Source organism: Nesoenas mayeri, assembly GCF_963082525.1.
Source record: "Nesoenas mayeri genome assembly, chromosome: 3".
NCBI classification, from domain to species: Eukaryota; Metazoa; Chordata; class Aves; order Columbiformes; family Columbidae; genus Nesoenas; species Nesoenas mayeri.
Window position 1 is genome coordinate 110,755,484 of NC_137544.1, and position 17,714 is coordinate 110,773,197.

At 36.6% G+C, this 17,714-nt stretch overlaps 1 protein-coding gene across 7 annotated transcripts in view; it reads right to left on the minus strand.

Moving 5' to 3' along the window:
* The window catches only part of MAP4K3 (mitogen-activated protein kinase kinase kinase kinase 3), an 84,256-nt gene that overhangs the window by 43,012 nt on the left and 23,530 nt on the right, over positions 1-17,714 (minus strand). For all 7 annotated transcript variants that reach the window (XM_080341069.1, XM_080341066.1, XM_080341067.1 and 4 more), the window contains 9 exons: positions 17,323-17,370; positions 15,441-15,483; positions 14,721-14,793; positions 12,276-12,407; positions 11,940-12,002; positions 11,775-11,856; positions 11,568-11,678; positions 6,631-6,706; positions 5,562-5,620 (listed from right to left, as the gene is read on the minus strand). In XM_080341069.1, coding sequence (XP_080197195.1) covers positions 5,562-5,620; positions 6,631-6,706; positions 11,568-11,678; positions 11,775-11,856; positions 11,940-12,002; positions 12,276-12,407; positions 14,721-14,793; positions 15,441-15,483; positions 17,323-17,370 — 687 coding nt within the window. The remainder of the gene's footprint in view (positions 1-5,561; positions 5,621-6,630; positions 6,707-11,567; positions 11,679-11,774; positions 11,857-11,939; positions 12,003-12,275; positions 12,408-14,720; positions 14,794-15,440; positions 15,484-17,322; positions 17,371-17,714) is intronic.

A 17,714-nucleotide genomic window follows, 5' to 3' on the forward strand; every position in this document is an offset into this window, starting at 1 on the left:
CATATGCCTAATTATAGGAAAAACATTTCAACTGATAAAAATTTGTTCCTGCTATGCCAACTCATGTAGATTCCTGAGACTGTCACCATGATGGCTGCCACAATAAAAGAAGAACAGTCATACATTTAGTTCGCCACTGGGTTTTCAGGTGCTTCTCCCAGATCAAGAGCATAAAACGTAAAAATTGTTCTAGAACGAAGCTGTAGGGATTTTTAGAGATTATTACTTTGATTTAAATCATTTCTTGAGCTGAGTGCAGATGCAATGCTCAATTTGCCCACTTGAGTCTGTATCCAAACAACTGCTTTTAAAGTGCAAAGACAGTGAAAAATATGGGAGAAGCATTTGTTTGAGGTCTACTCTATGTAAAGTCTAAGGTGCACAAATGACTTTTTTTTTTTTTTTTTTAAAGTCTTCAGCATACCGCTGCTGCTCCTGAGGCAAAGGAGACTGTCAGAAAACAGCTGTCAAAACACAGCACAATAGCCAGATGAAGAACATAAGGAACTCGAAATAACAAGAAAGAGCATGTGCAAGAAAATCTCAAACGATGGAAAGCACCCAAGGAAGTTCCTGAGGAATCTGTTGTCTAGTTGCAGAAAAAGTAAAAAAGATCTATCCTGAAAAAGAGACAAGCGTTGTACCTAGAGCAAAATATTGTGTTATTTATTTCGATAGGAATGAATTTGTAACAAAAGATCAAGGGGTAGTACTATCTGGTCCTTGTCTGCTTGCCATTTCCATGAAGGGATATTGGGGTTTGGACACGGCATTTTTCCCTGCAAACAAGACCTATAGTGAATTTTTCCATTCTTCTGGCAGATCCAGGTAGTTGTTTTCAGAAGCACAGATGTGGTGGGAAGGGGAAATGGAGATAAGTGATTTTTAAGGGTGTAATGTGCATGGTGATTGCATAAGTGGCCATACAATCCAACCTAGCTGTGCAAAATTCTAGGTGACAGGTAAAAATACTCTCTCTCACTCCTTATATTTGCTTTGCACCTCGGCTGTATACCATTCATGACTTGGCTGCCCAAAATATGCCTCTATTTCCAAAAATTTTTCTAGGACCTTAGAGACATGTAACTTTGCAAAAGAGTTGTTGCTCCTAAGGTATTTTATAAAACCAGCAGAACAGCAAGGGAAAGAGCCCAACAGTAGTAGGTTATTATGCTTGTGAAAAAGCACTCTTTTCCTCTTGATGACATTTTAAAAATCCACATATTGCTGCTCACTGAATGTATCTGAAGCCAATACTGCCAAAGCAGGAGCAGGGACTGGGGGAACGAGAGAAACAAAGTCTGATTAGTATCTCCTGGTCCATAATGAATTCGCCAACTAGTAAATACTTCTTCCAGTTTCCACAAGGATTAGATCTTACTGGAAAAACCTCACAAATGGGTGAAGCACTACAACAAAATTAGAATTCCCCTCTTTGATTCACAATGACCACAGGATGTTGTGAAGAAAACACTGAAACACAGAAAGTGATGTCAACTGACTTTAAAACCCCTTCAACAGTAGTACCTTGTAAGTTTTATCATAGTAATAATTTTTGAAGACTGTACTGAACAGCATGGGGCAAAAGAAGGATGGGAAAGGACAGTCCAGCTCTCAGACATGTTCTCATTCATCTTTTAGACCCACAGACAGTAGGCTACCAAGATATGCAACAATATTGAAAGTAACCTGAAAAAGATGAGTTTTAATAAGTGTTAAACTGAAAAGGTGAAACCAAAAGCAAATCAAACTGAAAGAAAACTAAACCACACAGCAATTGCACAGGATGGAGGTGTTCCCATGACATACAAAGAAATCTAAGCTACTGATCTCAAAATAATCTGTGAAACATTTTTATAATCAAGTAATACAGGAAGTTCCTTCCCAGAATGGGGAAGACAGTCTAAGCTCTCAGTAACTATGGTATCAGCAGATTCAAGTCAAACTAAGCCAACTGATGTCAGAACAAACAAATCCAAAACAAAAAGCATCACAAAAACCTCAAAACCAGACATTCCCAAACACCGCACTTTTCCATTTTCTCCTCAGAGCACTTATATTAAACATCTCACAAATCAAATAAAGTTAGCAGAATAATGCTCTTCACCTAGTACAGAATGTTTCTTCATTTTTTTTAACAGTATGTGAAAATGTCCAAGATTTAAAAGCATTACTTTTCTAACTACATAGTACCTAAAGAGCAGAGAAATTAGAAAACTCACTTCCTGGAGTAATTTCTACACTGTAATGCTAACAACCAAATTTTTTAACAGTGCAGTAAGAGAAAATTTGGAAAATATATCAGACTATAAATGATGCCAAATGTCATTGAAAACACTTTTGACTCCACTTTGTATTATCACATTGAGTGTATACTCATTCTGTAACATAATTACCATCTGGAGAATTCAAATACTTCTATTTATATAATTTTATAGTCTTTCATAGCACTATTTAAAGGAACTACCAGACAAAAAATGAAGATAATGTCTCTTCTATTTTTAATCACCCACCAAGAAATTAAAAGTTATGCATTGTGAGGCAGTTAAATAAAGAAATTAGAAAGAGTACATAACATCGAGCCCCTTCTATAAAAGTGATTCAAGTAAACATGAATACAGGTTAAATACTTGCAATACTGCACATACTATGAATTCCCTCCTACATTACAGAAATACACATATAGACTAATACTAACATTGAATAGCTTTTACACAGATGAAAACACCAGTACAACAACAGGACAGAACACAAGTTTTGAGAAAGGAAAACAAAGACAAAACTAACACTGGGATAACAAAGACAAAACTAACACTGACAAAGAAAGGCATAAGAAGAAAAATACCAGGTTAGATCTTGCAGTGTAGTATATTTCTTCTGAATTGTCCAAAAAATCGCTACTGTCAGGCTGTTCATTAGGTAGAGATCAAGAAACTCAAGTTATTTACATTGAGACTGAAAGCCAGGTATACATAAGGTGAAATTTTCTTGCTTAAAAAAACCCCACCTTGTTAGCTGAAACTCAAACCATCTTAAGACAGTTCTGTGGATGGGGGTAAAACACAGCTACAGGTATGGTCACATTACCAAACACTACTGAATCACATCAACACAATGAGTTATTGTGCACCACTTGAGCAATGATCTCCCACTCATGTACTAATGAGCTCACTACCAGGTAATGAGCAACAAACTACCTCAGTAAGAGCCAAGTGTGCACCAGTGCAACATCTTCGTGCACCACCAATAACTCAGCATGCTGCAATTGTCCAGTCTTTGGCTTGTGCACTCATACCCATCAGTAAATAAAGTTTGAGCACACTTCAGTGACACAGAAGCAAAAGGGTAAGCAGAACTGTTTTAATGAAAAGGGATCCACACTGTCATCACTGGAGGAAGAGACAGGCATTGCTTGCTCCCGCTTCCATTTAAAAGACACTCTCTTCTCTCCCAAAGTGTGTAGATTGTTAAAACCTTTCCGCTCAGCCTGCTAAAGCTCTTTGCTAGAGCACCCATTTTTTGATTAGACCTCATTTGCATTTGACATGCCAATTTAAACTGTCCATTGGTTCTATGTCTAATGACAAAATACAGTTTTTCTTTGGTCTCTAGACCCAACATCATCGTTTTCAAAACCATGGTTCTGTTTCATCTGGCAAGGACATTTCAGGTCTGCATGCTTCATTCTGATACAAGCAGTGGAACATTTCCTTCTTCATGAAGATCCAAACAACCTTCCTTATAGACAGGAAGGTGAGGCAAGTTCTTTGGACAGGTTTCAAATATGCAAACTCTGACAGGAATAGGCAATACTAAGAGATTTCCTTATCAGCAGAATCAATCTGGATCATTCAAGTCCCTTCTTGGTGCAGCAAGAGCTTCTGAGATTCCAAAGTGCAAAGGTCCTGATTGCTAAAATGCAACACAGGAAAAGGCTTGACTCCTTCCTTCTGACAACACCTGCCAAAGAAATGCCCTCAAAAGTTGTGATCTAATTCCTGCACAAATTTCCCTCCCCAGTTTAGCAACTCAGGTGCCTGAACTGCAATGAAAACACCTCTCTGCCCCATGAATTTGTCCACTAACTGGTGTGTAGAGCCACGATTGATAAAACAAGAAAAACTGGAAAAGTATTTTTAAAACTTCAGCTTCGCCATTAACATATTTTTGCAATTATGATTCTGTGCGTGTATAAATCAGAACAATTCTAAAGGAGCAAAAGCATTATAACTTGAACTATATGATGCTATCAATTTTATTTTCTTTATAATCCAGACAATGCAACAGAGAAGCAAAGTCAGGATAACTTGGAATCAGTTAAAAAATAATTTTAAGTTAACTGATGAGTTTATGGCAGAAACACTGACTTCATTACCATATTTAATAAACAATTCTACAACCAGAGCTCCTAAATGATGTTGTTATGCAGTTAAGTCAAGGCCTAAATAACATGTCTGAAATAATTGTTTAAGTCCTACGTGTGATTTCGTAAGCTATTCTCCCCCATTTCAAACAGACACCAGAAACTGCAGACTACCTGTCCAGCCAGTTGCTGAGGAAGAGGAGGGTTATATTACAACCTCATCCACCCAGAATCAGCTGACCCACTACCAAAGGACAAGGCACAGGGAAGGAGATTTTAGTACAAATACAGGTCAGAATTTCCACTCACATCTGGCTTATACACTATAGAAGAGGAAGTACATTCCTAGGTACACACCTTGCCCAAAAGCAACTCAGAGCAAGGCCAATGTCCCTCCCATCTATGTACTAAGCCAACTTTTTCACCTTAACATCTGCCTTAGAAAAACAAAGAGAACACAGAAGGCTGCAGTAAGGAAACAAAGGAGTGTCTTTTTTATCCAGGAATGTGAACAAACTGCCCAAGTGCACAAATGTGGAAAGCAACAGTCTGCACAGAAGAGAGGAAACTACTACAATCATGTGTGTGAGACAGCACAGATGCCTTTTTCCTCTCTGCTTGAGTTCTCATATCCCTTGTACTGATGGGTCCATAAGAAGAAAACATGGATAATACACCTTTACAGAATATGTGAACTGCCAGACCCAGTATGGCTCAGATGTGATACAGGGCCACAGAAGGACTGCATGGGAAAGTAACAACCCCACAAAAAACCAGTTTCTTAACATGCATCATACTTCTTTCCCAGGCTCCAAATTTTATTATTTCCATTATCAATTCTTGTCAAGCAACAGGGGAGAGAAACATTTCAGTATGCACAGTAATCCTACAATTAAGAAAATAATTAAGGGAATGATATACTAGGCAATGAGGTATAAAGGACAGACAAAAGCCACAAGACAAAGGGCTGCTGCTTAGCACATAGAGCACACCTGGCAGAGCCCACAAACACAGGGTCTTGCTGCATAGCGTAATGTTAGCAAAAAATTTAGGACCAATACCTTACAACTTGTTAGAAAAATTGCTACCAAGTTTAGTAGGGCTAAGGAAGTATGCTACACATTTTGGATTTCTCCTCCTCCAGAGATATTAACAGGCAATATCGTGCAGAACATAGCCCACACTGCATGTTACTCACAAATTCATGATGTGGCTCTGTCTCTTTCCTCAAAGGTGGATCAAATTTTACTTGACCAACTGAAGAAGAGAAAGGGAAAACAAGAATTTAACTCTAATTAGATAAAATCTAGCTCTAAAGGCTAGCAAAAAAAAAAAAACCAAACAAAAAACCCAGTTTATGAGTGTGTCATATCCCCACTGATGGAGACTTCTGACATAGGCACATACAGAACTTGTGCCTGCCAGAAACCAACTGGCACAGAAAGTCCTCTAACACAAAGGTAGTACAATAACCATTTGCCCCTCCTACTCATCAGAAGGATGAAGAAAACCATTCAGCAAATAGGGCATTGAAGTTCCCTCTTTAGAGGAGCAATACAGCTGTAATTTATAGGAAAAAAAGCATCCATTCTGTGAATTCACTCTTGGATCTGTTCTTCTGGGAGATTCATTAGCAGAGCCTTGAAGGAAGTATGGAGAGACCTAATCATGTCTTCTAGGACAGTTCTTTGGCACATACTCTAACTCCTCTCCATTTTAGCTTAAGACAACTAAAGCTCCAAGTATTGCTCTAACTTTATTAAAGCGAGAGTGATTATGATTTGAGGGATGGAGTCTACTTTTAGTGGCCGGTGATAAAACTCCTCCCTTCCTGATTTCTGCGTGACTGTTACAATCCAAAAGCAAGAACTACAACGAGATACTAAATTAAGAAAGAAAAATCTTCCTCTGCCATTCTGCTACCCTGCAGAACCTGGCATCACTCCAAATATCCTTGCTGCTCTGGCATATGATGCTATACCAATCAGCCTGCAGAAGAGCTCAGGTTGCAGCCTGTTCAATTAAGCAGCAGCAATGGTGAGATCTGTTGAAGTGCTGCCAAAAGGCATATTCAAATATGTTACACTAGTATTTCTTTTGCACAGTCATCTAGAATTTATATCTAGAAGTAAAACAGCATAAGTTTTAATTTTTCTATAGATCACTAAAAATGTTTCTATATGTCAGACACCCAGAATACCAGTTGAAATATGTGAATAACAACAATTATTTTAATAATTTAATGTTGTAATAATACACATGCTTACAGTTTATTTCAGAGCGTGTCTTTTCTTCTCTCACATTTCTACTTGTTGAATGAATTCTATGAGGCACTTCAAGAGGCTAGAAGAGAAAAACAAAATATTTCAACAACAAAATATTGAAATCCAGTATTGTGTACCTAGTTTTTAGCAGGTTTTTTTTTAGCATAATATCAAAAATGAAAGAAAGAAATCAAGCAGAAGATAAAGATTGCATGCATGGTTTTGCACACTAAAGTTAGAATTATTTGGAGACATTTTATCTGTAAAGTGTCTTCAACTGCAGGATAAGGATTTTTAAAACACTGGGTTTTAGGAAATAAAGACAAGGTTGGCCAGCACTTGTTTTTGCTCAGATAACATTTCCTTTTTCCACTTTTTAGCTTAAGGGTATTGGTAGTTTCCAGAATAAGCAGTAAGACTAAATCTGACTTATGGGCAGCATTTCCTATGTTTAGATACTGCAACCGTTTTCTCAGCTTCTAACTTATACTGATTCCTAAGAAGTCATCATTTAGTTCCTTTCAGCAGATGAGAAGTTAGCCTAAGGTTTTCAAAGCTAAATAGAAGAGAGTATTCCTGGTACTCTTGTGCTCTGTGGCAAGAACAATGCCATCATTTCTACAAATAAACCTCCATAGTTATGTTCCACTTCTATCTTTCCCCCAGATTTCCATTTACTTCTCTACAGAACAAAGTGTCACGAACTTTAAGGCACAGCTTTCTTTCCAGTGCCCCTGCCAGATGTACTCTCTTCTTTCTACATCCACTACTGCAGGTTCTCTTAGAAACTATAACTGAAGGTTTCTTAGCAAGAGTACAAGACCAGTTGACTGCTGTATACAATTAGGCACCAAAATTAGCAACATAAATCCAAACAGTGTGCTCTCAGTATGCAATGAAATCTTACTCATCAGAAAAAAAGTTCATTCACCATCATGTTAGCCCAAGTAATCTTGAAACGTGTATGTTTGTGAAGTTTCTGTGTTGAATATGGAGCAGCAAAACAATTTTTAATTAAAGGAATCTGACACAATAGTATCAGAGATTTGATGTGCTGGTATGCTAGCTTTGCTTTTATATATATAATTATAATCTTCACTTGGCAACTTTTGACTATGAAGTGATTACAGACTTCAACCTTTGTACTACCATGAGTTACAAATAGCTCAGCAACTCCGTTTGTCCCTGAAATATTATCTAAAAGCATTATTCCCTTCTCCCCTTTTCATCATACACTATTTCCCTGCTTTATATTGGGATTCAACACACACGTACATAATGTTTCATCTACCATTTAAGTTGACTTTGGTCTTTTCTGAAATTGGAGAGACAAATTGTGGGTATGTATTTTCTCCCACATATCTCACAGACAGTGTTTTATTTCTTGTAATGCAGGCCAAACTTCCCGTTCCTCAGTTCCGATCTGTCTATTGTGCATTCTTCTGAGCTTTAAAAACAGTTTGCTATAGCTCAGGACACATTTAAAGGTTTATTCTGGTTTTCTAATTCAGTATTTCAAACAATCTGAGCCCTAAAAGTAATGCCAGCACCAGGAACCAGCCTGTAGTAGGGCTGGGAGGTATTTTTGCCTTTGCAGTGATATTGTGCTACTACTTCCTTGCATCCTGCTAGATCTTTGTACTACACAATAGGTCAGAGCCTGCCCTCACACCTCTTTCTCCATGACCAATGAACCAATAAAAACAGCTGACATCTGAGCCGTGCAAGAGGACAAAGGAATGCAGGTTAACTTCCCCACACAAATGCTATTTGGGCACAATTTTAATCACAGTACAGACCTCAAGAGCTGCATTCTCACCCAAAACTTAGAGTGTGCTAGAGGATAAACCATATGCACTTCCCTCTTTGCAAACTTTTTAGCTAATATCACTGTCACAGAAATGTAGTGAACAGGTAGTTGCCAACATCTCCAAAGGTTTATTCTGAAGGGAGGAAAAGCAGATTCCCTAACGGAAATCCCATCTTTGACTGACTGGCAAACCAAACGAGGTCCTCCAGGAATCAGGGTAGAGAAAAATACTTAAAATGTCAGCTACAATATTGTTGCCAAACAAATAACAACTGTGTCTATGGAAGACCTTTCTGATTATATCCAAAAAGACTGACTGTGTGGTTTTAGCTATGTTTTTACACATTTAACATTTAGGCTTTGTCCAGGTTTAGAATGATTTGAAGATGTAGTACAGCACACGTCAAAGAGGTGGCAAATTCACATCTTAATCTCTACCTCACCCATACAACTCTGCAGACTACCCAAGCAGTAACAGATAGCATCCCCATAAAAGCCACATTGGCCAGGTGAAGAGCTGTCATCACAGTGGGCAGACTTCGCAGTGGGCAGACTTGACTTTAAAGACTACAAATAGCCAGACAAGCGAGAGCCTCCAAAAAAAAAAAACAAATCAAACCAAACCAAACATACAAGCCACAAACCACACCAAAAACCCCAAAACACAAATACCACCACCACCCCAACAAACAAAATTCTAAACGAACTATGGAGCAGGTCTGAAGTCCAAAATTCTCACCAGTGTTGTTTGTACCATGTTATATTGCTTCTTTCAATTTTTGATGGATGCATTCAAGTGATTGCCACAAGTACAGGTATGGTAAATCCCCAGGTTCAGATTAACATCTCCAGCTACCTCTGTGAGCAGGCAGGTATTGGAGCAAGGTCAACCGTGTATAAAAGGAAGGTGTACACTTACTATTCCCTTCAACTAATTGTAAGAAAGATCACAATGCCAACAACTGCTTTGCCTGTGGCAGGTTTCTTCCCGTGAAACACAGATCTTGCTTAAGATGCATCAGATAATTCATTATCACCTGTTTTATTCACAGAGGTGGGTTACAGGTTTGCTTATTACAAAATAAAATGTTTTCCCAAGTGTCACTGTCAATCTCATTTTGCAGGTGGATTAAATGTCTCAATGGAAAGTTAGCTGTCAACATGGTTAGGGGAGAAATGAGAAGATACATCTAAGTTGCCTATCCAATGAAAATGATCCAGCACCACAGCTGTGTTTGAAGCTCAGTGGAGAGAGGTAAAGCCCATGCAATGAACAATAATAAAGAATTATCATTATGTCTAGCAAAGAAGCACACGAATGGAGCAGCATATATAAGATAAACAACAAATGAACTAGCATCTGAAAGAACGCCTGTCAAAAGACATGCAAGCATCTTGATTGTCCTCCGTACTGTCAGCTAGTCAGCTCCTTTATAAATGATGAAAATATGCATTTTCTCTCATCACCGCTGTGAGGTTGTTTTCATTTTCTCCATAGACAAGGCACAGCTTTTTCCCCTGATAACACACTTCATTATGGGATAACTGTTAAGTAATACACTAGACAACAGAAGAGCCTTCTTAATGCTAAATCAGAAGCGACAGAAGAGAATGAACACTATTTTGAAAGCTACAAGTAACTGTCAAAAAAACACATACTGAAGTGACTCCGTAGAGGAAGAGAAGAGAGATTTACCACATAAGTGGCCCTAAATGAAGGTCAAAATTCTTACTGAAAGGATTTTTTTTTTTTTCAAACAGAAAAATTTACTAAGTGTGCTCCACTATTTGCAATTGCTTTTAAAAGTATTGACTACTCAATCCTTATGCCTTCTTCTCTTTCCCTCTCATTTAGGAAATACGTAAACACTGCACTCCACAATACGAAAAAACCAAAAACAAACAAAAACCAAAACAAAAAGAAAGGAAAAAACCCCACAAAAAAACAAAAACAAAAAACCCACCAAAAAAACCCACCAAAAAAACACCAAAAACAAACAAACAAAAAAAAAAACACACAAAAAAACACAAAAAAACCCCAAACAAACAAAAAAAACTCCAAAACCAAACAAACAAAAAACCACAAACAAAAAAAGGATCTGTTTCACTTTGGCTTCATTCCACATTTCTTTATTTCAACTTCTATGGAAGACAGACTAGGTGCATGTCAATCCATCTTTGCTGTTCCAGAAGGTAAAAACTCATTTAACTCGCAAAATCTGAAAATTAGCATCTTAAAGCAGCTGCCTCTTTTAAGCTCATTTTCCTTTGAAGGCACTTTTAGAGTAGTTTATCCATTAAAACAAACAAATAAAACAAACCACAAACAAACACCACGTAAGTATGCAATCAATTAATCAATGTCATTTGTGTTGAAAGGATTAATTTTTTCCCCCCAAAAGAGATCATCAGTTAGGGAACTGTAAACATTTGGTAAGTCTTCACTAGCGTACATTAAGTGCGAAGACAGGATGCAGTAACAGAACATCTGTTTGCTCTTATTTGTGAAATACTTCAGTCCTGTGCTGTTTATCATCTTACATAAGCATGCTATTTTTTTCCCAGTTGATAAAGCAGAATATTAGAAACTTTGCCTTTGACAAAACTGTAAGTGAAATCAAGTTTCAGAGAATTCTAAGATAGAAAACATAATCTGCAAGAAACACACAGCAAACCATTTGACATTACAACTACAGGGTCATTCTCCTCATAAGCAAGTAAATTAGGAACAAAAGAACAAGTTCTACAGAGGTATAAAAACATTTTTATGAATCCTTTCTTTGCAGATGAATGGAAACATAATTCCATGAAGAAACAGAAAGCAAAATGCATGACAAAACTCAGGACTGGAGAGTAGTCCACACTTACTGTTGCAAAATTATTGAAGGATGACAATAAAAAAAAAATTAAAGTGTTTACACCTCTTTTTCTTTGAGCTTCTCTCCCCCAAATACAACGAATTTTGGTAAATGATTGTACATGTGACAGAGCAGCACAATCAGAAGTAAAAGTAACCCTTGAGACTATTCCCAGATCACAAAAGATTCCATGGATCAATAAATCATAACAATTTAGTTTTGTCAGCAAATGAAAACTTAAATCTGATTCTACAATCAAAACATATTCCTACCTCAGGATCATCATCATCAAAATCATGGTAAGTGGAATGATCAGGATTATTCATTTTATCCAAAAGTTCAATAGCAAGACTTCGATTTAATGGCTGGGTAACAAAAGGATGCTGAAAGACAGAAGGAAAAACACATTAAAATTGCAACCACATATTAATTATATTTTAATTTTATAACTTTAAAAAATCCCATACATAAATTTATACCTGTAGTAATTTTTCAGCTGTAGGTCTTTTTTTAGGATTTTTTGTAAGTGCCATTTTCACAAAATGATGGAAACTATTTGACCTGCAAAATGAAGTGGTAAACATCAGAATCAATTGCCCAGTGAAATACGTGAGCATTGCCTACTGAAACAGAAGAGTACTTACCATTTCATTTTGTCCTTTAATTTAGGAGGTTGGAAGTTGCTTTTCGTCATTAGAAAAAGTGCTCTGCAAAAAAACAACAGTATTTCTGTGGTTTACACTGCAATGCATGCATTAGATTAATTATTAAATACATTATTTAGTTGGCAGGAAGAATTCCATCATTACACATTTATGCACCAAAAAGAGTTGGTGGAATTTCTATTGTGTACATTCAGAACACTTACAACCCAGTATCTTTGCAGTACCCCCAAACACCACAAAGGTACACGTAGCCACTGCTCCAAATGGATTATTTACAAACCGTATTTACACACTGAGCTTTAACCTCTTACCAACCTCATTGGATGCAGGTCAAACATTGGAGGCTGAAGTTCAGCAAGCTCTATAGCAGTTATTCCAACTGCCCACAGATCACAGAGCTGGTTATAGCCACCTTTTCTTTCTACTGCAGCAACTTCTGGTGCCATCCTAAAGGATAAAAGACATTTTGAGATAAAATTCTCGTCACAAATCAAACATTCTTCTGTATACAGCAGTTTTCCACTCTTTTCCCTACAGCTGTCTATAAAATCACAACATATACACTTATACACATGGATACGTGTGTATAAAAAGGTAACATATACAAGAAGTTTCCCTCAATCATCATCTAGTAACTAACAGGTAGTGTCCCAAACAGCTATTTAGCAGTCAGCAGATGAAGCCAATCTGTCTCAACCTTTTCTGCAGGCACACAATGACCTACCAACTCAACCAGCAAAGTGCCTAAAAGTATAATTACTCAACTACAGTAAAATCCAAATTCACACATTGCCCTCGAAAGTGATCAACTGACTTTGAATAGAATAATTCTAACAAAGAAAAACAAATAACAAAAAAGGTAACAAAACATCAGCTTTCTTGTATCCTGAAAGCAGGAGATCTGAAGGTACATTGTCACTTCTGCACTCCTTGCTTGCAGTCTGCCTCACTAGTGTCAGAAGACCTCATTTAAGTTAACAAAACAGTTTCACATTCTCAGGTGACAAAAATTAACAGACATAACTGACACATAAATAGGAATACCTAAAGAAAATTATTTGCTATGAACTGTCACAGGTTTTGAATGGCCAAAGGTATGAATTTGATGGTCCTACATAGTCATATCAGATGGCAAACAAGTTAGTATGTTTTAGCTTTGAAATTTATCAGCCCAAATGACTTGGAAAGTAGCAGTAGAACTGGAGATTTAACTCAATATAGGCAAGATAGATGAATATCACCACATGAGTGCTGCAGTGTGGCATCTCAAATGATGCACAGTTTAAATACAGACATCCTTATCTGTAGATCTGAAAACACCATTAGGTTTGGTGGTAAAAGTTATTTCAATGTTTGCATAGTTACATTATATTTACATAAATTTCTTCAAGAATTAATTTAAAAAGCCAATTGCTTCAAATCAAAAAGGAGGGAGTTACCAAGGTAGAAGGGGAACACAGATGAATTTTAGAAAGACACGGGGGAGGAGCAAAAGAGCAAATAGCAGGGTTACTAGAGCTAAAGATGGTACGCAGCAGTTTTGCCCTTTATTTCTCCCCAATCCAAGCATCACCTGCCCAGACAACCCTAATAATCACTAAAATCTTCACACCGCCTGTCTTCAGGTAATTTTCTTCTCCACCATCTCAACAATTTTGCTTCTTTGCTTTTCCTCGCAAATCTCTGAGAAGCTTTACAAAGAAAAACTGATGCTTTTCATCAGCATTTAACCTATGCAATGCTTTCAAAGCTATTGTTTAAAGTTCTGACATGTCACTTGAGAAGCCTGGAAGCCTGGCACAAATTGGAAGTTACAGTGATACAGGCCAGGACTGAAGTCACCCAGACATCTTAGGAAACTGAGACAAAAACGAATTACACAATCATGACTGATGGGTGTTTATGTTATTCTGAAAGGGAAGCGAATCCATGACTTCCACTGCAGAAGAATGCTACAAATGCTGTGCCTGACTATTTCAAGGCTGAATACTTGAAAGTAGAGGGTTTTTTCCATTATACACATTTTAAACTTGTTGCTACTAAAGAGAATTTTGAATATTTTTCTGGGAAAACATACAGCAAAATTGCTATTTTATAGTGAAGAACGTGTGTGATTTACCCCAAAGTGAAAGGGAACAACCACTGACAGTACAAAGAGAAGAAAATAAAATGGCTTAACTTCAGAAAAGATAAATTATGCAAACTAGTTTACTAAGGGAAGAATAAAGAAATAGTACAGATATAATAGAAATGTTTGTTTGAATTCAATCAGTTTAGGCAAACAAGGAACAAATAAAAAAGAAAATAGCTTAGAGGAAACATTTCAGAAGTAGCAAAAGAATTTGTGGAGACAAACAAATGAAACTCATTATCAACTGAGGAGTTGCAAAAAAGATTATCTAGGGTGGAGGGAAATAAACATGAAATACCAAAATGGAATAATCAGGGAAGAAAAAAAATATTTAAGATCAGATTTAATAACAAGTAAAATTGTTGATAGTTTCTAAGTTTGACTAAATTGAGATACATTAGTCAACAGTGATAGCAGCACAGAAAGCCTTTCAATTTTACAGAGTGTTAGAGCATTATCTCTGATACCCAGTTCATTTGGGATTTAGCATAAGTAACACAGACGTAATCACTAATCAGTAACAAAGCCTTCAGTGATTAGTCTACCCAGAAAGCGACATGGCATGCTTTTATCAAAGTTTTTCAACAGTACTGTATGTTATTATTATATTAATGACAAAACATTGTTACCAATATGGGGTGCCAATGAATGATTTCCTTTTGGCAATTGTAGCCGTTATCTGTGCAGATACTCCAAAATCAGCTATTAAAAACCAAACAAATGAAAACAGCAGTTAATAACTTATTTGATGGAATTAATTGTTAATGAACACAAGTTTGGTCTCCCCACTGTAAGAGTTTCTTAAATATACTGGAAATATTTAACAAAAAATAAATAACAAAAGCAAATAAAGGGAACTTGGTGTATCTCAGATACCATAGGTTCAGCTCCTCTCAGTCGCCTGCCAAATACACAGGCTACACACGAACATGCCTCCATCAACACAAGAAAAAACAGCGCAGCACACAAGTCCTAACAGTGTTCCAAGATTATTAAATATATCATTTAGTATTATCCAAGAGATTCTTTCAGATAACTTTAAAAGGTACATTTCACATTTAAGGACCCTGGATGGGAAATTTTATTAAAAATGTATAAAAAAAGTTTTATTTGACTTTTGCTTTCCCCTTACCACATCAGAAAGTCTTTTACCTTAGTGTTCCAAAACTACTACAATTACTCTTCAGACACTAATTGGATGGTGCAGTTAGATATTACCAGTACGAGAAAAACAATTCTGACATTCACTAATTCCTTACATGAGCCATTGTATCACTAAATAAAATACAGAAGACTGCTTTTAAGGGCACATGAAAAACTATTAATAAAACTAAATTGCATTAACTCACCTAATTTCACATGTCCGTTATCCGTTAAAAGAATGTTTGCTCCCTTAAAAAGTAAGCATACTTGAATTAATCCATGCAGATTCCTCCAATACCACATTAAAAAAAAACAAAAGTCAGATCTTATGGCAAACTAGGGGCCTTAGACAAACCAAGGACTGTGTGATCAAGAAATCTGCAACTTTACCAAGGAAACGTGTGTGAAATTAGAAACTTGCTATTCTGTTATATAAAGAAACTTGGATATATAAGGTTTCTTATTCATTTTTAGTTTAGTATTTCTCAGCCTTTGGTACTACTGAGTTTCCACTGTATACAAAACCCTCTCAAAAAGCAGAATATGATGATTTGCCTATGCTGATTAATTCTTTTTTCTAGTTACACTGACTGAATGGAAACAGGAACTCCAAAGGTCAAAGCGGAAGTAATTTGATTTTCTTTTCATATGGAGGTTTTGTCCTGTTTGAGAACCACAATAATTATACCCTCAAGGACCTGCCTTGATATTCAAGTGTTTAGCAAAACTATTTCCGTCCTTACGCAAATGAGATTCTGTTAGTGCTCGATTTGAAGAGTTCCCTGTTGTGTGGCTATATGTACCACTGACTTCAGTTCAACAATCAAAACTAACCCGAAGCAGTAGTCAGCACCATAAAATCATGGCACAAAAGGACTGAGAACAAACTTGATCTGAAGACTGAAACCAGGTAAAGGTTGTGTAGAGTGAAGACTGGAGTTGGCTAAACACAGGTCCACAGCCAGGAGATTAACATACTGTTTTTCCATGCTCATGAGAATGACTTTACATAAAATATTTCACTCCATAAGTTCTGTAAGCATTTCTTATCAACACAGTTCTGTTCAGAACCAAGTATCTATGCACACAGTCCTTACAAGCACCATTTTGCATTCTATGAAGTATAATGAAAAATGTTTAATTTCCGTGTTCAAGGTAATCTTTCTTTCAGAAATTACTTTTATGATTGCTCAAAACCCAAGTATTATTCTGCAGTCTACAAGAACAGCCTGGAATCAGGCTGCATTAAGGCATCTACAGTTGAAGTTACTATGTACATCGCATTCCTTGTCTGAAAAAGGAAAAACAAAACCACCAAACAAAACCAATCCCCTACAAGACACAAAGGAATATGATAATTTACTGTCATATTTCCAGGAGGAAGCCTGCCAAGTTTAAGCTGCAGCCTGAACAAGGAAGAGTTTCAAAAAATCAAAAAGTAGGTAGTGAAATTTCAGGGACAAAAAGTCAACAGGAAGCACTAGAAGGAAACTACAACAAAGAGTGTAAGAGACTGAACAAGCAACCTTTGATACAGATTTGTTGAGATTATGGTTTAAATAACTCAATGTGAAGAGCCTGATTTGCGGTATCCTCTCTAATTTTAACATGTGAGGAAGGGCAGAGAAATAGTCTCTAAGAACCATGCAGAACAGTCACTGCCCTGCAATCTGTTTACCAAGAAAGCAAGAAGCCAAAGCAACAGCTCTGCCCACTAACTGGTTCAAAGAGAAGGGCACAACAAGCTGCTTGAAAAGGTGTGCGAAAAACCAAACCTTTCATTTTGCACAGACACATCCTTACAGTCATCTGAACACATGTTGCTCTGGACACCAGCTGATACCTGGAGTTTACAGCACTGGTCTATATAAATACTATGTTTGCCTCCAATTAAAAGAACAAACTATTTTCATGCATGCATTTAAAGGAAAGATTTTTCTCTTTCCTTTTGCATAAAATTTTAATTTATTCTAATAAAGAGCTTACATATTTAAAAATATCCCCAAAATTTATACATAACAGTAAAGACCCATCAGAGGTGATGTAGCCTGTTATAAGAACAAAAAATTGACTTCAGTTTTTACTTACCTTTATATCTCTGTGCATTTTTCCTTTACTGTGAAGATAATATAGTCCCTGCAAAAATATTTAGATAATAATTAAGTTCAATATTTTTTCATTTTATATACATTTCTTATTTAATTACAAGACCAATCCAATCATCTACATGACCCATTGACTGAAGAACATTCTTATACTTAACTGTATCCAAACTGCATTTGCAAATTCAATATATGTGGTATCATAATACCTAAAACACAGGACTGATGGAAAAAATATCAGTCACCACATGTATTCAAAGAAAAGCATCCCCCGACCAGGTTTTCCTCTGGACATGGTAACTGTCACTTTTTTAGACCAAGTTAATTATGTTTAAATTGCCTAACAGCCTTTTATTCAGCAGTCAGATGACTGGATAC